The sequence below is a fragment of the Rhinolophus hipposideros genome, assembly GCF_964194185.1.
Source record: "Rhinolophus hipposideros genome assembly, chromosome: 4".
Classification (NCBI taxonomy): Eukaryota; Metazoa; Chordata; class Mammalia; order Chiroptera; family Rhinolophidae; genus Rhinolophus; species Rhinolophus hipposideros.
This window is the reverse complement of record NC_138050.1, coordinates 105811936-105833467: the sequence shown is the minus strand read 5'-3', so window position 1 is coordinate 105833467 and position 21532 is coordinate 105811936. Positions and strand designations below refer to the sequence as shown.

At 41.2% G+C, this 21532-nt stretch overlaps 1 protein-coding gene across 4 annotated transcripts in view; it reads right to left on the bottom strand.

Annotated features, from left to right (window-relative positions):
• CSMD1 (CUB and Sushi multiple domains 1) overlaps positions 1-21532 on the bottom strand; it is a 1600646-nt gene that overhangs the window by 441304 nt on the left and 1137810 nt on the right. For all 4 annotated transcript variants that reach the window (XM_081046432.1, XM_081046429.1, XM_081046430.1 and 1 more), the window contains exon 8: positions 16076-16163. In XM_081046432.1, the coding sequence (XP_080902558.1) occupies positions 16076-16163 (88 nt within the window). The remainder of the gene's footprint in view (positions 1-16075; positions 16164-21532) is intronic.

Here is a 21532-nt window from a genome sequence, read left to right as displayed (position 1 = left end):
ATATATTTTTTCGTTTTCTCAAAACTTTTTTATTGAACATCTATTATGTGTCTCACTCTATTCTTGGTACCAAAGATGTACAAGTTAATAAGACAGAGAGAGGCCCACATCATGGGGGTAAAAGTCTACTTAGGGGGGAAACATACACAGTAAACAGATCAAACAAGAAGAAGATTAAAATGTGTCATAAGTGCTATGAAAGAAATAAGCCAAATGATTTGATTAATAATGGGTTTGGGAGAGGTGGAATTTGAGAGCACGGCACCATTTTTTATGACCCTCTTAAACTGAGGCGCTGACATGAAATCCAGGCCCGGGTGGCACCCTGCATGTCACCCACAGCGGCCCTGCGCCCCTGAGGCCGAAGGAGGAAGCGTGGTTGGCACCAAGCAAAGCTCTGCGTCTTCCACACACGCTTCCCGGGCCTTTCATCAGGCTCCCGCACGCGGCCTCAGCACACTGTGACCACGGGGCCTGGTGGCATCACCGCTCTGGACTCCTGGATCCCATTTCTGCAAACAAACACCTCATTATCATTCAGAACCCTGGGAAGTACGGCCAGCGGGGGTTTCTGGAAGCCAGGGCGGTGTCCAACAGGAAAACCCTGGTTGAATGCACCGGGGAAACCGGCCTGAACTATTCTGAGTGTAGTAACATCATCGTACGCACACTTCTCTTCCCATATCGCAGTAACCGTAGTACTTCTGGCCTTATTACTTTATGATTTAATTTTTTTTAAAAAAATTAAAATTCCGCGTGGGAAAACCTCTTAGTCTGACTACAGGCTGGGAAACAGCCATGGGCGCGTAAGCCCATCCCAACAGCTGAGTGAGGAGCAGTCTCTGTGTTGTGATGAATCAGGCTGAGGTGGAAAAAACTAACGATGACTCCATTTTTAATTTGTTGTTTCAGACTTGGCTCTTGTTTTATCTAGCACATAAATCAGTCCAACGTACAATCCATGGGTACTTTCAATTTCAGATGTATAATAAACTAAATTTTTATTTATGATTTGATCTCCTGATTATGATGCTTGAAGTTACATGTATAACATTAGGAAATCTAATTTGTTTTTATGGAAAATACTCTTAGAAGAAAATTCCAGAAAAAAAAATATTAGAACCTTCCCCTTGGGAAGTCAATTTAGAACAACTTAGATTAATTATGTTGTACAATTGCAACGATTGTTAGTAGTTGGAAACTGTAACAATTACTAGAAAACTGATTTTGTGCGACATCAAGCTGTAGTGTGTAATAGGTAACAAACACCCAAATGGCAGAACTGTAGTAACACAGTCAAAGCCGCATACTTTTGGGGTTTAAGTAGACTACCTTGTTTCCCCGAAAATAAGACCTAACATGATTTTTCAGGATGACATCCCCTGAACACAAGCCCTAATGTGTCTTTTGGAGCAAAACTTAACATAAGACCCTGTCTTATTATCAGAGAAACACGGTAGAATAGGGAAAACCACCTTTTTTGCTCTGTCAATGCTTAGTACTTCTGAAAAGCTCATCACTAAACTTTAAATTCTGTAGACTTTTCATTTTTCACTGTCTACTTTACCTACCACAATTTGAAGAGCCTTTCTAGGTGAATGAACTATTTCTAAGTACGGTTTCATTCTAAAATGAACTGTTTCTAAATACAGTTTCCCTAGAGAATGGCTATTACTGCATTTATTTGAAGATCAGTACTATAAGTTATTTCTGGGGGAAGAAACCCTGGAGTTCCTTAATGTTTGAAGTAGAATCCAAAGTAGCAATGTGAGTCGATTTAGCTGTGACGTCTAACTGTCCATTAATTAACAGAGGGGACACTGATCCCCATTACTTGACTGGCTAGACGCAGACACCCACCTCTTTCCTCAAATGACACTGACCAATATTTACTGAGGCTAATGAACGAACCAATCTCTTCATTTCTCCATTGAGAGTTTTCTAAATGGACAGATCATTGATTGATAGACTGCGAAAGATAGACAGATAGATAGACAGATAGATGACAGATAATCTTCACCTTTGTTTAAAAAATCCAGTTCAAACAGCACACTTAAAGATTCGTAAATACAAAAGGAATCAATATTATTTTTAGGCACCACATGTGGGCATTTAAACATTTTGCATGTCTGGAAAAAAGGAGAACTAGATTATATTATACTGTGTTTGCTCTTAAATAACAGAAAACACACGCATCGCAAAAATCTTTTCTTTAGAACTCAGTTGAAGCCAGGATTTGCCGTATCTGTCTTTATACAGTGAGCGCAGGTGACATGAGGAGATTGTTTCTGGAAGCACACTGGATCAAAACTTAGAATCTTTGCTAAATGAGCTCCATTCTTGAGAACAAGGGTCACGTGGCAGAACAATATGTAAAGAGGTAAAGGATTTGTGCATGTATGTGCGTGTGTATGTGTGCATGTCTGTATGTGTGTATGTTTGTGTGTGCATGTGTAGCTGCATGTGTGTATATGTATATATGTGTGTGCATATGTGCATGTATAAACATGTGCATGTGTGTGGTGTGCGTATGTGCATACATGTATATGTGTGTGTGTAGGTGTGTGAGTGTGTGTGTAGGAAGGGGCATGCACACCTGTCATTCCTCTCCCACGTTTTACTTACACCCTGAGAACCTTGGTGCTGGCACAGAAGTTAAAACCTTGGTGCTGGCACAGGCTTCTAAATTCCGAACTGCAATCCAGGTGACAGTCCTGAAACATGTTTGCAGGAGATGTGGTGGCGCATTTCCCCCCCTCGCCCCTCCCCACTGTAAAGAATAAAAAGAAAACAAGACCCAAGTCCACACGGGGCAGGAGACCCCACAGAGCTGGCAGACATTGAGTGGAGGTGGTATGCCGGCTGCAGGAATGCAGCCCCGTTTTCCTGCCACCTTAGTGGAAGCAGCAGGCAGGCGAGGAGGTGGGACAGACAAGACCCCAGTGCCCTGTGGCACCCAGAGCTAATGCACAGTGGCTGTCACTCCCCAGCGGCCACCTCATGGAGAAGGCTCTGCGTCTTAGGGCACAGCCTCTCGAGAGAAGAAACAGCAGCACGGTGAGCCTAAGCCTGAGAAGGCCCAGCCCCTGCGGCCTGGAGGGACACGGCAGGTAATCTGCAAGGTCCTCGGTGACAGACAGAGAGGAAGCCACACACCTGGGCGACAGGATGAGGGCCTGTGGCAGCCAGAGAATGGGCAAGGTCACAGCAGGGATCCAAGGCGCACTGAGGAGCTGGGAAGGTCAGCCTGCTCCCCCACTGCCACCTGGCATTTTGATCATCAACAGGGAGACGGGTGGGGCGGGGATCACACTGGCTTTAAATGCAAAGGACACAGGGATCACTGGTTATAACGACTTTAAGGGTGAAGAGCTAAAAGGTTCTCACTCTGACAAATGGAGACCTCGAAACAAAACTTCATCTCAGTGCCAGGACAAATCACAGTACATTCTGCACACGTGAGTTCACGGGCCTCAGGTCCACATTTCAGCTTGCTTTGCAAACCCTCTCACTACGCCGCTTCCATAGGGTCTCTCCCGCCCTCCACAGCTCTGCTGCCAGCCTTCGCCCACTCCTCTCTGTCTCCCCCACTTCCATTCTTCTCTCTCCTCATCTTCCTCCTTCTTACTTTCTTAATCATTAAAAAAAGTTTACTTCCCATTAACAGAGTTACTTATACTGGTGGCTTACAGGGCAGAATGGTAACAAGTTTTCTGAAAACTGTATTGGGGAAAATTTGAAGATACTTTTCTAACCTTAGAGAAAGAAAAATGGCATTTGATGCAAGAAAAGAAATGAGAGGAAATGCTGTCAGGAGCCCTCTGATGCCCTTGAACAGTTTTCGAACATTTACGCCAAGTCCTAAACCTACTTGTAAAATATGCCCAGCACCTCCCACCCTGCCCAGCACCTCCCACCCTGCCCAGCACTCAGGAAGTACAGGTGAAAAGAAGGAACAATGGAGTCACTTTCTTGAGTCTACATATGCAACGTGTGGGAGAAACAGCCCGAGAAAAGTGCTGACAAAGAAAGCCATGTACCCTCAACCCGCTCCTGCTGGCCTCCGAGGAGCAGCCGACACCTGTGAGCAGCCCCCACACACCACGCAAGTCCCGACAAGGTCCTGAGGAGGTCCTGGGGTCAGAGACACACCACCGGACGATAGCGGGCAGGGTGTGAAGTAAATGTAAACTGCTGTGGGAATCTTAACGGGACAACAACTGATTTTGCCTATTGTGAAAACGCAGTAAAAGGTTACTGCCAGAAACGGAAACGTGGGTTGGATCTTGAAAGAGCTAGAGTTTCTTTCATTTTTCCAAGTGAATACATGTGTTCTACGTTGAGAAGCGATCACAGAAAGCCCTGTTAGCACCAATGATGGTGGGCTGTTCAGGGAACTGCAAATAGCCTGGTGTGTCCAGAAGAGTAACCCCCTCTGGCTTTCTCCCAGACCAGGACGGCGCTCCCCTCGTCCTGTTCCCGACATCTGCCCTCAGACACAGTGCTTGCTCCTCCTCCTCCCTCTCTCTCGTTGAGGTACAACCTGGTTCTTTTATGGCTCCATCATGTTTCATCTGAGAAATACTAGCCTACGGCACAGAAGTACAGGGGGCGGGAGGCAGATACAGAGCCACACAGAGAGGCAGGTCCCAGGACCAGCTCCGCAAGGACTGCGCTGTGATTGCTTCAGCTGCACGTCTCTCCCAGCCTCTAGCACGGTGACCGGGAGGATGACAGCCCTGCCAGAACCGTCTGTCTGAGGAATGAATGAGCAGGATGAACCTGAGACAAGGCACGGACTCAGGCCATCTCCTAAAATACAGCAAGGCTTCCCTGTGTGGTGTCAGCTGGAGGGAGCAGAAACCCAGCAGTGTGAGGACAAAGGATGCCCTCTGCCACCTGGCAAGGCCGCCTTTTTGATCACCAGCCTCTAGTTCACAAGAGCTTTAGACACCCTCGCAGATTCTCCACTCAGAACGGAACGGTGACACTTAATGGCATGGTTCCCGTAAAGGAAAGACGAGGTCTTAGCCAGCATGGCCGGGGGGCATAGAGCACTGGAGTTTCCTGGGCCCTCGCCGGACTGCCACCTTCCAGACTGCCCTCGTCAGAGATGAACGTGCAGCTGCCGTGAAGACTGACATGCCTTCATTAGCCTTTGATTTTCACACCACGTGTCATTTCTGGGTCATTTTCTCTTTTTACAGGGACAATTTTTAGACTCTTCTCAAGTCTTAAGGCAATTTAGCACCACTAGAAATGCAGCAAAGAGTAGACGGAGCTCTGTAGCGTAAGGAAAGAGAAGAAAGTAACATTTCATAGGATTTCAGACACCGTGTGTTAACAACAGACCAACAAAGACCCCCAACAGCGATCGGAGTAAAAGGCACATCCCAGGAACGAGCGATGACAACGCTTTTGAAAGAGGCTTCAGGTGAGCAGCAGGGGGTCTTCAGACTGTGACCCGCTGCCAGAAGCTGCGCATTAGACAAACTTGAAACTCTTCCCGTGAGGAAGTTTCAGTTAAACCTCCTGAGTATGTTACAAATCCGTGAAACCCACTATTACAAACAAGAGCGTCTGGTGTCTGACAAAGGAAGAGAAACACTGTCACACGGAGCACACAACCCCTTCCTACAAGGCAGAAGCGCTTGCTCAGCACAGCAGTCCCGACGACACGTTTCAGGAAGGGACAGGCAGGCGGGGCAGGAGGCTGGTCAGCCCTGGGCACAGCTGCCCTCATGCCCTTCTCCCAAGTGCTCTGGTCTCCTTGTGAGAGCAGGCGAAGCCCCTCTCCCCTTCTGGACAATCTCCCAGGGGACTTCAGGCCTTTCCCCACCTGAGATCAGGAAGCCCAAGGCTGCCCCACAGCGTCTGGGCCAGGAGGTGTGTGATCGGCTACTCTCTGTCCTCTGCAGCTTGAGAGAGAAACCAGGGAGGAGGTGTCCGGGGTGGATGAGGGGACGGGAGGGTGTAAGGAAGGGGACAGAGTGGCTCAGCCTCTGGACAGCTCCCGCCTCCTCTGTGAGCAGGCAGGTCTGGGGTGCAGGACAACCATCAGCAGATACTATTTTGTTCTGTGAACAGGCCAAACCCGGCAGGGAGCCAAGCAGGCATGGGGAGCAGAGAAGGAGACCAGGCATGAACTACTTCCTCAATGACAGGCACTCGGCGAGGCTCCCACAGGAAAGCCACGCAGTGGATTCCTCATTCCCACCTCCCAGGTGAGAAAAACGGGGCTCAGATTGGGCCTCAAACAATAAAAGGCAGTTCTCCCACTGCGCCGTTTGCAACACTGAACTGAGTGCAAGGGGTTATGTCTTAAGGAGGGACATTTTCCAAGAAACCTAGCTTGACAGTTTTTAAAATTTCCTCCTGCTCCCATTACAGTCTGAAAATTTCTCTTATTAGCAAACCACTAAATATTGATTTAATCCGAGTTTTAAATAATCTTTTATTCATCTTGCCCAGCTTTATGGAGCTATACCTGACATGTAGTCGTATGTAAGCTTAAGGGGTACGAGGTAATGATGTCATACACGTCTGTACTGCAAAATGAGGAGCACGACAGGGTTAGTGAGCACCTCCAGCACTTCCTGGGGAACCTGTTTTGTGTGGTGACAACTTTTCCGATCTACTATCTTCGCAACTTTCGAGAATACCATGCTGTACTTCACAACCCCAGAACTGGACCCCTTTTGTTAGTGAACTGATTTTTCTTTTTTATTGAGGGGAAAAAAGCAGGCTGCATAATTTAATAATCTCTTAATAATAGTAATAATGGCATCTATATTTCCTTCTTGTTAGGAAGATTAGCAGTTGATGTGCATAAACCATCTGGCAAACAGTAGGGGTTCAGTGCCTTCTACAGAATTTAGAGGAAACGCATGGTAGCTATTGTCTTTGGAATAATTAGATTCCTGAACATTTGCCTGTAAATCACAATTCTGCATGTCAAATCCACCTTTACCATTGCCTTACAATATGTAGCTATAAACACATTTCTTTTATAAGAGGAAAATCATTTGATTTAAGCACTATGTACTGAACAGTCGCCGTGAACCAAGGACAGTGCTTGGTGCTGGGAATACAATAATGAATAAAAGCAAGTCTCTTCCTTCCAAGGCTCCTACTCTTGCAGGTGGGGGGAGAGAGTTAACACCCATGCAGGGTGTGCATTACATTAGAATCATGACATCGACAGAAGGAACTTTGGAGCGTGGTCGGAGCTAGCAAGCAAAGTAAGTGAGGGGAGCGTGGCGGGGGCAGTGTGGGTGAGAGCCCGTTTCAGAGAGACACTGGACAGACCTGAAGGAAGGCCAGTGGGTCTGCTGAGACCTCCTCACCCACGTTCCCCATGTGACCCAGCATCTCTCAGTGACACTGGGGGAGGGGTGGCGGGTAGAGGACATCGGAAATAAACAAATAGAATCAGAGAGACAAAGAAGAGCTAACGGGGAACTGACATTAAGTAAGATGCCAGGATTTCAGTTTATGCATCTGCCCCACTCCAAAGAATAATTGGATTTTCCATTATAGTAATTTTAAATAGGAAGAAAGAAAAAATTCAACAAAACTAAGAAATGGGTGGCTGTACGACATGAAGAGATCCAGAGCTCCCCAGATCTCTGTCCACTTGTCTCCCCAACCACTGAGAAGACAACATCACCTCATTGAGACCCTTGAATGCCCCCAAAATAAAACTGGCAATAGTTTTCAATTTACCTGTGTTTCTCTCATTCCTCTCATTATATGAAATAAATTTAAAAAGTCAGTGAAACAACTTAATAAAAAGCATTCTTAAGGGGAAAAAAAGTCTAGTTTCTGGTTTATATACTATTTTCAAGTGCAATTCTTTATATTTTCATGTAACAAGAAACAGGTGGCCCTTGTCCCTGACATTCACCTGCCATGGAGAAATCGTGACACTCCTTGCAGCAACACGCTCAGAACTACAAATGAAACCAGCATCACGTTACAAGAAGAGAAAGAGAGTTGGATATGGAAATTAGTAGAAATGAGCAGCACTTTTATTAAGAGAGCTGGGCTATGGATTTTTTCCTGCTTTGCATAGATCATGTAATTCCTCCTTTAAGTACCTCAGTTTCTCCTTCCATCTGATGACACGTAGTTCCATTTGATACCCCTTAACTTTATGAAGTGCATTTATGTGAGATCCCTTGGAGAAAAATTATGTGCTAAGATATAGGAACAACTATTAACTTGAATGGTGATATAAAAATGTGAATAACGTAAATTAAAGACCTACTTTTGAAGTCATAAGTATCACTCTTTCAACTCCCTTTTGAGTGTGGGTCACGTTTTAAGAAAGGTTGATAATCTGTCCTCTGACCGATGGTTAGCTTAATTGGCTTAGGTGGATACTACGCCAGGCTACGTATGAGCTGACATCTCTAGGGACAGGCCTGTTAGCTTCAATTTAACAATTCAACAGAAAAAAGAAGAAGTACTATGTCTTTGGATCAGTAATAAGAACTAAAATCAACACAGCCTGTCCTCTTTCCTTCAGAATCTCATGACCCAACATGACAGAAACATAACTGCAACATAAATGTATGTTTCTTCATTCCAGATGACTCTAAGATGACAGAACCCTAAATCCATGGCACAAGCTCGAGGTGCTGGAAAAGTTGGGGTACCTGGGCAGAGGCAGGTGGGGGGAAGACCCCTCATCCTACAAATAGAAGTCGGTGTGGGTGCGGAGGGCAGAGGTGGCAGGAAGCACTCTAGCTCATAACAAGTCAGCCCCGGCGGGACCATGGGCCACGTGTGAGCACTCCCCAATCCACTGCTCCGAGCCCTGCACCCGTTTCTGTGTTAGTCTGCCCTGCTCAGCTGAGAAGAGCTGCCTTGGGCGGTGTAGGTGCAGCAGGAGCTCTCACTCAAGAACACGAGTAAGAATGGAAAGCAGCGAGATGGAACACCGAGGGCAGCAGTGGGAACTGAGGACGAGGGGGTTTAAGGGCAGATGATGCCGCCTGGGTAAATCCAGCATTGGTGCTAGATGGGGGTCGACCATGGAGGTTAATGAGAGGGGCGCATCCGGAAGGAAAGGACAGCGGGCCACAGAAGGAGACGAGGAGGCCCCTTCTAGAGAAATCAGGGAGGTCCTGAAATCCAGTTTCAGCATCTCTTACATGTGATAAAGAATTTGTAATGGATAGAGCTCAGGATTCTGTATATATGTGTACATATATAATATTTATGTAAGTATATATAACATATACAATATTTACATTTTATATCTAAAGACCCCATACCGTGTGGCAGGGTGTAGCATGGCTGCTGTCACCTGTGTGGATCCTTTAGCAAATTAGCACGTGACCTCCCCTCTCAGTAGTCAGCTGGCACAAGGAAACCCTGCTGAGCACAGACAACCCCAGGTGAAGGGGCATCACCTAGTGTGCTTGGCTTGGGGCTGGATTCCAGCAGTATCTCGACTCCTCACTTGTCTACTTTGTGATGCCCGCAGATGGCATACCCTTACCCAGAGCTCCTGCAGAGCAGGTGTGAAAAATTCAGTCATTATCATTTTCTTAGTACAACCTATTTAGGTCAACAGGGGCTTTGTGGTCTGTGAGATCATTTCAAATCACAACGGTAACTATTTCAACAGTTGTATTTGCCAAACTGGGGATAACTGTGTCTGCCTGTACATAGGGGGCACATCCTGCAAGCATGGGAGACAGATAAATGCTAGGTACCAGTGTCCATGCATAAGTCTCCTCCCCATTCCAGCTCCATTCCGTACACTGGTGTCTGAATACTGGTGTCCTTCCATCTACTCAGAAACCTGCAGTTCTGATGAATATACGTTATCTTTTACCAAGTGGTCAATGGTGAGGAAAATTCAGACAACTGTTCCAAAATTGATCTGAATTCAAACAAGAAAGCTTTGCATTTTGGGATTCATTTATCTACAATTCTTTGTAGATAATCCTGGAGTTAACAGTTAGACTCTCTATGGAAAAAAAAGATTTCTGAAGAAACTAGAATAATAGTATACATTAAATGACATGAGGAGTATTTTACCAACCTAATAAATTGAATTCTTTTCAAATGAAAACAGCCCCAAATTACATATAATTACAGTGCTAACTACAAATGAAGTTTATCCACTTACATTGACAATGTTGGTCATTAGTTTGGATTATGTGTTACTCATTAGTTTTGATTATAAGAATTTAGACAGAACTGAATTGCCTTTCATTAAGAAGTCTTAAAAAGACTCCAAACAATTAAGAATACCCTTCCTCTGATTAAAGCAGCAACATCTATAGTGAGCTTATTATATGCTAGGCACATTCACGTGTCATTTCACTTAGTGGTCATGACGTATCTTTCCACGGCCATGATCTTCCAGCTTGTATCTGAACACACATGGGTCCTACTGTCACACGGGTGGAGGGTCAGTAAGCAAGGAGAGACCTTGCATTCTTCAGCCCATGACCACTACATCGTCCCAAACTACCAGCAGGATGACACAGAATTTTAATTTAGTTTCAATATAGCAAATATCTGAACAGCGTGTTTTTTTCCTCATATGTTCTTTTTCGTTATAACTCCCACAATAATTTTTAGGCGAGAGAGAGTCAACTCTCATATTTAGCACACCTCTTCTCAAAATATGGCTCACAGATGCCTGGAATGAGAAGTGAAACCTTCTCAGTGGTTCTGATAGTCTTATAAGAATACTACGACATTACATCCCCTTTCGCATGTGTTATTATTTCCACTACTGATGTAAAAGCAATGGTGAGCAAAAATGATAGTGACAGAAACACGAATCAAGGTAACAGCACCGAGAGAGAGAGAGAGAGAGAGAGAGAGAGAGAGAGAGAGAGAGAGAGAGAAGTATCATTTAAATTCCTGAATAAAGCAGGAAAAATTATTAATTTTAATAAATCTTGACCCTTGAATACATAATGCATCTCTGATCTACATTGAAAATTTTAAATCGTGAGCTGAATTAACTGTTTTATTTTCATGGAACACCTTTTTATTTGAAAGAATGACTGATAAGCTATTATGGCTAAGAACCTATTATTTGTCAGACATGTTAAAAATGAGCAATGAGCCTTTTACTGGAGAAAAATAACTGACAAAATTTGTAGCTAATGATAAGCTTCAATTGTCTAATAAAAATTAGAAATTTTAAAAATTTATGTCTGCCACCATGAGTTTGATAGCTTCTCCATATTTAAAGATTTTTTCTGATAAGATATACAGTGATATTAACAAATGTGATGTTTTTAATATTGTATTTTGAAATCCATAAACATTTGAAAGAACTCGTAACTCAATGAATCATTATTTTCCAATGACCCATACATGATGGTAAAAAACCATGCCTGTATAAAAAGTAATTCAAGATGGAAGCTCGATCAACAAATTTTAGTGTAAAGATGTACAGATGTTTATTTTTGTGATTTCATATTCCACATTGCAGGTAACATATGAAAATACCATTTTTCAATTTTTATGATAATATCAAGAAGAATAAGCATAATTATTTGAAAAGGTTGTTAAAATATTCATTCCTTTTTTAACAATATGTGAAGGCAGAATATTTTAAAATGTTTTAATCAAACAAATGTAGTTAACAGATTGAGTGTATAAGCAGTTATGTGTCCATATATAGTGTTACCATACTAACAATAATCAAGAGAGCTGGAGTGGCTATGCTAACACAAGAAAAAGTTGATATCAGAACAAAAAATAATACCAGGGATAAAGAGGGTCATTTCAAATAACAGCTTCAAAAATCCATGAAGCAAAATCTGGTAAAACTGTAGTAAGGAATAGAAAATCCACAATTGTAGTGGAAGATTTCAATACACCTCTTTCAATGATAGATGGAATGGTAAGAAAATCAGTAAGGGTATTAAAGACTTGGACCAAGTCTATCAACCATGTGACCTAGTTGACATTTACAGAACACTCCCAACTATGATGAAATATGTTCTTTTCCAAGTGCAAATGGAGTTTTTGCCAAGATAGAGCATATTCTAGGCGAGAAAGCAATTCACAATAAATTTAAAGGAATTTAAGTAATACAAAGTATGTTCTCTGACCACAATGTTCTTTGGAAAATCCCTAAATATTTGGAAACTAAATAGCACACTTTGAAATAACCCATGAATCAAAGAAGTAATCAGAAGGGAAAATAGAAAGTATTGTAAACTGCAAGAAAGGGAAAATATCAAGTTTCTGAGATGCAGTTAAAGCAGTTATTTGAGTGAAATTTATAGCACTAACCCTCAATAGATGACCCTTACTGACCCTCCAACTGTGTGACAGTAGGACCCATGTGTGTTCAGATGCAAGCTGGAAGATCATGGCCATGGAAAGATACATCATGAGCATTAAGTGAAATGACACGTGAATGTGCCTAGCATATAATAATGAGCACTAACCCTCATTAGAAAAAAAACAGGACTTTAGAACATGGCTTAAATCTTAAGAAATGAGAAAGAAAGAGCAAATAAATCCTATAATAATCAGAAGAAAGAAAATAATGAAACTAGAGCAGACATGAATGGAATACAAGACAAGTAAAATCAATAGAGAAAAATCAGGTGAAAAATAGAAAGCACAAATCACCAATATCAAGAATTAGCATGGTGATATCATTACTACTCTAAAGGATAATAAGGGAATATCATTAATAACTTTATGCCAATGAATTTGACAACTTAGATGGAGTTGAAAAATTCATTATAAGATACGGACTGTCACAGCTCACTCAAGTAGAGACATATAACCTGACTAGGCCTGCAAGTAGAAAACAAATTGAATTTCTAATTAAAAAACCTTCTCATAATAAAATTCCAATTTCGGATGGCTTCTCTGATGAATCTCCCAAATATTACCAATTCTACACAAATTCTTCCAGGATAGTCAAAAATAAAAAGTATTTCCAATTAATTTTATGAGACCAGTATTACTCTTTCAGCTAACCCAGATTAAGTCATTACAAGGAAAGTCAACAGGCCAATATCTCTTATGAACATATATGCAAACAATCTAAAAAAAAATCAAATCAAATCCAAAAGTATATAAAAAGGATAATACACCATAAACAAATGAATTTTGTCCCAGAATGCAGTCAAAAAATCAGTGTAATCACATTAACAAACGGAACAAAAAAGATCAAGCCCAACAGATGGAGAGAAGCTTTTGACAAAATTTTATATACATTTCTAATAAAAACTTCCAACAAACTAAAAATAGAAGGGCACTTCCTCAACCTGATAAAAGAAATAGGCAAGAATTTCTCACCAGTTCTATTCAACCTCGTAATACAGGTTCTAGTCAGTGCCTTCAGGCAACACATTCAGATTAGAAAGAAAAAAAATTATAACTGCCCTTATTTTTAGTAGACAGGATCATCTAAGGAGAAAGTCCTACGAAATATATAAAAAACCTACTAGAACTAGCTTCCCACAGGGTGTGTGTGTGTGTGTGTGTGTGTGTGTGTGTATGTGTGTATAAGGTTGGTGCAAAAGTAATTGCGACTTTTGCCATTATTTTTAACCTTTTAAACCACAATTACTTTTGCACCAACCTAATATATATACACATATATATGTTTGTGTGTGTGTGTGTGTATGTTTACACACACATACACACCCATAGATGGCAGAAACATTCTACATTTACATAGCTGCTTCTGTAGAAAATTTAATCTTTCAAATTGTTTTCCTGGCTGTTATGTTATTGATTGCCATGAACTTAGACATGTAAACCAAAACAGAGATTGCCCAGGACACTATGAAAGCAGAAGATTCAAGTCCTGTGTGAGATCAGGTCCTTCATCCATCTCTTCTGTGTTGCCCAGCGTGGCTTTTCCCAGGTGGCTCAGCACGTCCCTCAAAGCTAAAGCAGACCCTGAAGTTAAACTTCTTCTGAAAGATGGCTGTTATAAGGACGAAATAGAGCAAAGCACAGCTTATTCACCTAAGATAATGTTTCAGTATTGCACTCATGCTAGTCAATAGAGACCAGCCGAGTATTTCTGAATTCCTTTCCAGGTTTTAAAGATGAAGCATTTCCTCTGGCTCTCTTTACCACAGGATGCAATTTGAACTGTGAGGCACTGTCAGATATAATTTAATTCACTTTGTTTTAAAACAGCTCTGCCAAATAAACCAAGGAAGTTTCTAGATTCCTGGGAAGAATACTCGATGGGCACTTCCCCTCATACACAAGTGCTCTTGACAAGTACATGTTGAGTTCTTTTGTGTTGGTCTCTGTTTCAGTCACTAAGGAGGCAGAGATGAATAAGACATTACCCCTTTCCTAGAGAAGCTTCAGTTGGGTGGGAAAAGGGGCATGTGCAAACAGATAATGAAGCTACGTGGCCATGAACTCTAATGGAGGGGTGTGTAAGGTTCTTTAGAAGTCAGAAAAAATGTCCAACATTTTTTCTTCCCTGGGGGAAAAATGGGGAAAGTGACTGTTGAGATAAGAAAGGAATACATAGGACAGAAAGCTCTATGGGTTATAGCAAGAATGTTTAAATTTCATCTATTTGCTTCATTTTCAAAAGAGATAACATTTCTTGAACGCCTTTAACTGGCTATATGCGATTGGAAATTGGCATCCTTCTGACCACCGCACCCACTGGACACACCACACACCCTGGAGAACAATGGTTCTGAACCAGCTCTTGCTCTGGGGAACTTCGTTGAGCCAAACAAAGGAAGTCAGTGATGGACAGGCCGGGGAGTGGGCAGCACTGGTGGAGCCAGCCATTTGACACAATCTGTGCTCCAGAACACCCCAATGGAACACACAGAAGCTAATCTCCAGTTAAAACAAGCTTCCTCTTAGCTTTTACTCTGACCCCATCCTGCGTCTATTATTCCCTGTCTCCAGAGAACACGTTTCTAAAAATTACTTAATTAAGAATCCCCATCTGAGGCTCTGTTTCAAAGGAACTTGAACTAAAAACACTAAGTGTTCTTTAACATATCACTCAAAATTTGTGATATTTAAGTAATATCCATTCCAACTTACTATTCTATTTTAAACACAGCAGGCACTGGGTCAAAAGTATGCCAGTGTCAAGGAGCGAGTGGAAGCAGCATACACAGTTATAAATATATACATGCACGCACACAGAGATGGGAAAACAACATTTACATTTATACTTAGTTCTACAGGAAATCTATGCTTCCATTTCCTTTGCATGTAAAAAACATCATTTTACCAACTTCCTCACACCTTCCCTACCCACAAGTTTATTCTTTCTCTATCCTTTTAAAAAATACCATTCACTTCAGTTTCAATGGGTAACATTCCTTCTTCCTTCTCTAACAGTATCACTACTTTCTTTCAATTTCTAGCTCACTTTAATAGACTGCACTCTCTACGCTTTTTTTTTTTGATTCTGTCAAAAATGGTGAGATTATAAGGAGGCGAAAACACATTTATTCTCCCCTTTACATTTTGATTTTGCAGTTTACTCTTAATACAAGTATCCATGTGGGGTGACTTGGCAAATGTTAAGTGTCTTGAAATAACTGAAAGCAATAAAAATCCAAAGAAATAGCACTATTAGCGCTGCTACATTTGTAAAGACTAGAAATCATCTCCAGTTCATCACGAGCCTACTAAAATGAATCAGAACATTTTCTGAAAATGCACTGACTGCCACTTACACTCATCATTGTAAAAGTTTATGTAATGAATTATGAAGTGATAGTTAAATTTTTGTCCCATCTGTTTTTTAAAACATTAACCAAAATCCATTAGAATATGGGAAGTTAAATTAAAAACAGAAAAAAAAAAATATCATGGAGAAAAATTTTGATCGTATACATTTTGAGTTATATTTTCATACTGGCTCATACAATGAAAGGCATCAACTGTAAAGTACCTGGAATTTTTCAGCACAATATATTTTAGAGTTCTACAAATGACAAAGCTTCATGTTAATTGGGAAGTTATATCTTAACCGCAGAAGGACAACAGAGTTAAAAATAACAAGCTGAAATTATATATGTGTTAGAAAATAACAGACTTTTCAAATCATTACGTTATCTCCTACCTGAAGTCGGTTCCTGTTCTTCTACCATTTTCTGGAATCCCAGGATCTGGACACATGTCAGAGACCAAAGCAACACCCCCTTGACTCACTATAATAGAAAGAAACATTGTTATAATTTTGTGTAGCTGCTAAGGAAATACCCAGGTAACAAATTTATATTAGGCAAATGTATTTCTTAAATTATTATGACATAAAATGTGATTTCTTTAAAAATTAAGAGAGTTTACCTTCATTAAAATAACCTTTATTCTTATTCCTAAAAAACAAAGACTCCTTATCCAGTGAAAAGATCCCAGCATTCTTTAGAATCTTAATTTTACTGAAGAGGTCAAAACTTAATTTAAAAAAAAAATTGTTCTTTGTGATCAACCTTATGTCAGGTTACAATTATTAGCATGATGGGAAGAAAGAGAGCATGGTGAAAATGCCTAAGTTTACACAGAGGAAAGACTTCATTCATCCCCCACGGATGAAACAGAATAGCTAATTATCTATTAAGATCTAGACAAGAGATATTTTAAATAATATTACCTATGATAGCATATTTTAAACATCCAACGTGTTCATCATTGAACTAAAACAAGTACTGGTTTTCTTGTGCAGATGTGCTGATCTATCTCCTGAATCTGTTCTATGAAGAGCCTTTCCTCCTGGTGGGATGTTGGACAGTCACAGAGTAGTTTTCTAACGACCCATTTTCTTATTTGATAGAATGGTTGCCACCTCAACACCCATTCTGCCCTATTTGGTTTTTCTACACAAACCGAAGTTGGAATGAAAAAGAGATGGTCTCTATTAGCTCACAGTGACATCTTCCCAGAAGCTCTCTTACAGACTTCCTCACACTAGACTGAACTGAGTCTCTAGCCAACTATTGAGCAAATTTCTGGAAAGAAAGATGGAATTGCCTTTTCTCAGATTCATCTACAAATAACCCAGCAAGTCGGGCAGCGACAACAGTAAGATGGCAGAATAAGAAGGCCCAGGCCGTCGTTCTCCTGGGGACATCAGATGAATGAGTACAGACTGACTGCAATAGCAGACTGAGAAGGAGCTCTGGAAACCACGCAGACCCACAGCAACCAAACAAATGCCCAATGAAGAAAAAGCCACGTTCACAGTGTTAGAAAATTTTATGCAATTTTGACTCGTCCTTGTCCCACACACATGGCACAGTGAAGGTGAAGAGGAAGTGGCCTGTTCCCAGTTCTGTTCCTGGGGACAGAGGAACTAAAAGGAAGTTGTCTTCAATGTTCTGGCCTGTCTGTGGGCTGCTGGAGGGATTGACATGGAGCTGAAGGGGGGAAGGGCAGTGGGAACCATGGAAGGCGACGGTGGACAGTGCTGTGTATAAACACTGCAGGGACCCTGTCGGTCCCTGGGGTCACAAAATCACAGGCCGAGAGATACAACAGAACATCTAAGACCCTGAGAAGAAGCTGCGGGGAGGCTCTTGGGGACATTGGGATATTTCAGAGCAGCTTGGAAGGGAGAGGGGAGCGCGCACACACACACACACACACACACACGCCCACCCAGACCCAGACAGGCTGATCTCCAGGCTCAGGGGCCCATAATTTGGTAAAGGTCTTCTATGCCATTCTGCAAAGACTAGGGTAAGTAGCTGTTTCTTTCTGATGCTCAACTTTTAACAAAGTTCATAAGGGAAAAAAAATAAAACACACACACACAAACAAAAAAAACAGAAAAACATGGCCTAGTCAAAGAACAAAACTAATCTCCAGAAATAGCCCCTAGAGTAACACATGCACTGGACTTACTAGATGAAGATTTTAAATATGCGTTTGCATAAATAATAGCTGAACACATTTGAAATTAGGGGAGACATAGATATACAAATCTAAGGAGCTCAACAAATTCCAAGTAGGATAAATTCAGAGAGACCCACAATGAAATATACACTAAACTGCCAAAAGACAACAACAAAAAATCTTGAAGGTAGAAAGAGAACAGTAACTCATTACAAACAGGGGTCCCCCGTAAAACTATCAGTCGATTTCTCAGCAAAAACTTTGTAAACCAGAGGGCGGTGGGTTAATATAGTCAACTGCTGAAAAAAAAAAAAAAAAAAAAAAAAAGCATTGTCAACTGAGAATTCTGTATCTAGCATAAAAGTCCTTCAGAAATGAGTAAAAAGTAAGACATTAGCAGACAAACAAAAGCTAAGTGAATTCATTGCTATACTATTATACCTGCCTTACAAGAAATGCTAAAGGGAATTTTTCAAGTTGAAATGCAAGGATACTAGATAATAACTCAAAGCCCTATGAAAATACAGTGTTCTCTTGTGAACATAAATAAAGGGAGAAATAAAAAATAACAAAAACATTATGTAAATTTGATTTGCAACTCCACATTTTCATTTTCTGCAGGATTTAAAGACAAATGCATAAAATAATTATAAATCTATGTTAATAGGTACATGATATATAGAGATGAAATCTGTGATATAGATAATATAAAGCGCTGTGGGTGCTATATGCGATTGAAGTTAAGTTGGTATCAATTTGAGATAGACTGAAAACTTTAGGATATTATGTGTAATCTCAATGGCAACCACAAAAAGAAAATATCTATAGAATATACAGAAAGAAATGAGAATCACAATGTGTCACTACAAAAAAAAAAATCAGCTAAACACAAAAGAAGATATTAATGGTGGAAATGAGTAACAAAAAGCTGTGAGACATACAGAAATAAAAAAGAGAATGGTAAAAATAAGTGCTTTCTTATCAATAATTGCTTTGAATGTGTATGGAATCTACTCTCTGCATGAAATAAATTACGAGGTGTAATAAGAAAATATGGTGGATGTTTAAATTTTAAAAAGTTTTACAACAAAAGACACATTGCCATTAATCCCCCTCAAAATACCACCCCCCTCACTTTGAACATACTTACCCCATTGTTCTTACCACTTTCTGAAGCAGTTCTGGAAGTGCTCTTTCATGAGTGTCTTTAGGTACGCTGTCCTGAATCATTTTGACTTTAGGAAGAGCCAGAAGTCTCATGGTGCCAGATCCGGTGAATAAGGTGGATGAGGATACACCATAATGGTTGGGTTATTTTGGTAGAAATTGCCATACCAGAAGCGATGTGTGACACAGAGTGGTGTCATGATGAATGATGATTTACAGCACACTTTAAAACACACCTTGTCTCAACTGTAGCTCACACCCGACTGCACCAAATAAGTTGAAACTTGTTATACACTGTTATTAAGGTTCAATGTGCCCCTTCCCATATTGAAGATCCCTGTCTTTCCATTGGATGACATTTGGCAGCAGCATTTACCATATTTTGTGATCACAACAGAAAAGCTCCATGTCACACATCGCTTCTGGTACAGCAATTTCAGTCACATAAAAACATTACAGTGTGTCTTCATCCAACTTACTCAGAGGATCTGGCACCATACAACTTCTGGCTCTTCCACAAAGTCAAAAGGACCATGAAAGGTAAATGTTTTGAATTGATTTAGGACATTGAGACAGCTAGGACAGCGCAACTAAAGACATTCAGGAAAGAGGACTTCCAGAACTGCTTCAGAAAGTGGCAAGAGCGGTGGGATAAGTGTGTTTGAAGTGAGGGGGAGTGTTTTGAGGGGGATTAATGGCAATGTGTCTACTGTAATACATTTTATTTAAACATTCACTGTATTGTTTGAGCACACCTTGTATGTCTCTCCAAAATTGATATGTTGAAGTCCTAACCTTCAGTATCCTACAATGTGGCTGCATTTGGAGATAGAATCTGTGAAGAATTAAGTTAAAATGACTTCATTATGGTAGGTCCTAATCCAAAATCACTGAGGTCCTCATAAGGAGATTAGGACACAGAAGTGGGAGACCATATAAGGACACAGGGAGAACAGAGCCTTCTCCAAGCCAAGGAGAGAGGCCTCAGAAGAAACCAACCCTGCCAGCACCTTACTCTTAGACTCCCAGCCTCCAGAATTGTGAGAAAATATCTTTTTGTAATTTAAGTCACCCAGGCTATGGTAGCTTATCACAGCAGCATAATATACTCCCCAATCAAAAGACACAGATTGACATAATGGATTAAAAACTAAAAAAAAAGAAAAAAAGCAGGATACAGCTGTATGTACGATTATGTGCTATCCACAAGAGTCTCACTTTAGATCAAAGGACACAAAGAGCTTGCAAGAGAAGAGCAGCCAAATTCGCAGACAGAGTTTAGAGCGGTGGTCGCCAGAAGCTGGGGGAGGAAGGCCTGGGGAACTACTGCTTACAGGTACAGAATTTCAGTGGGGGAAGGAGAGAGTATTCGGAAGGTGGAGGTGGTGCATTCAACAGTATGAATGCACTTCACACCACAGAGCTGCATGCATGGAGTGGTTCAAAAGTTGTATGTTGTGTGTCTCACACCACTGTGTGTGTGTGTGTGTGTGTGTGTGTGTGTGTTCCGACAAGTCATCGATCTGCAACCTACCCGCAAATCAACTTCCGTCAATCTGACTGTCCGACAACTTTGTCTCCAACCCCATGGTTTCATGGCCCGTGCCACATGCTAGGGCAGGGTTTCCATTGAGTAGGCCGCGGTTTACTAGTACGTCTCTAAAACTGATCTCCTAAGTAGATTCTAGCTTTAATTATTTAAACCCAATGCAGAATATTCCTTCCAGCATTTGTTTCTGCCCTCATCAGTGAGACGGCTCCTATATTTCCCTCAGCAAAAGTTTCTGCTGAGTCAAGTGAGGGCAGCTTCATCCAGGGGACCGGCCATCCTTGTTTTCAGCAGAAGTAGTCTACTTGCACGTACTCCCTGTTTCACAATTAGAGAGTACCACACTGTCCTCACATACAACATAAAGTCTTACACATGTCTATCACTACTTGCGTGCCTATTCTTCAAACATGGAATAGTGGGGAAAAGAAATGAGAGAAAGTGGGTGTACTCATCCAACTCATATCAAAACATGCTGATCTTTACAAAGATAATGTCAAAGTCGCTTATTTATTAAAGAAAGGGGACTTGTTAAATTCTTTGAGAGCACATGAGAGGACAGAATGAATTAGACAAGCCTGAATGGTTCACAGATGGCAGAAGATAACAGAAAAGTGATGAGAGACTAAAATGCAAAATCTGGCCGATTTTCAGAAAGAGACACAGGCTTTTAATGGGATAATGACAGAAAATAAAATGGTGACAAACATGTAGAAAGTAAACAATAAGCTCCATAAATCCCAACTACCAATTTCATCAGCATCATGAACAATTAATTTCTATGAAAATTGAAGCTTCACAGCTGGAAAGGGTCATGGAGATCGATCTGCTCTAAGCAGGATACCCAGCACCTCAGAGAAACATTTTCTAAAGAGAGGAAATAGTGATTTTAATATCATTTTAACTCTAATTTTGTTGGATTATATATTTTCAAATCTCAGAAGACACATGCCATAGATATCAATACAT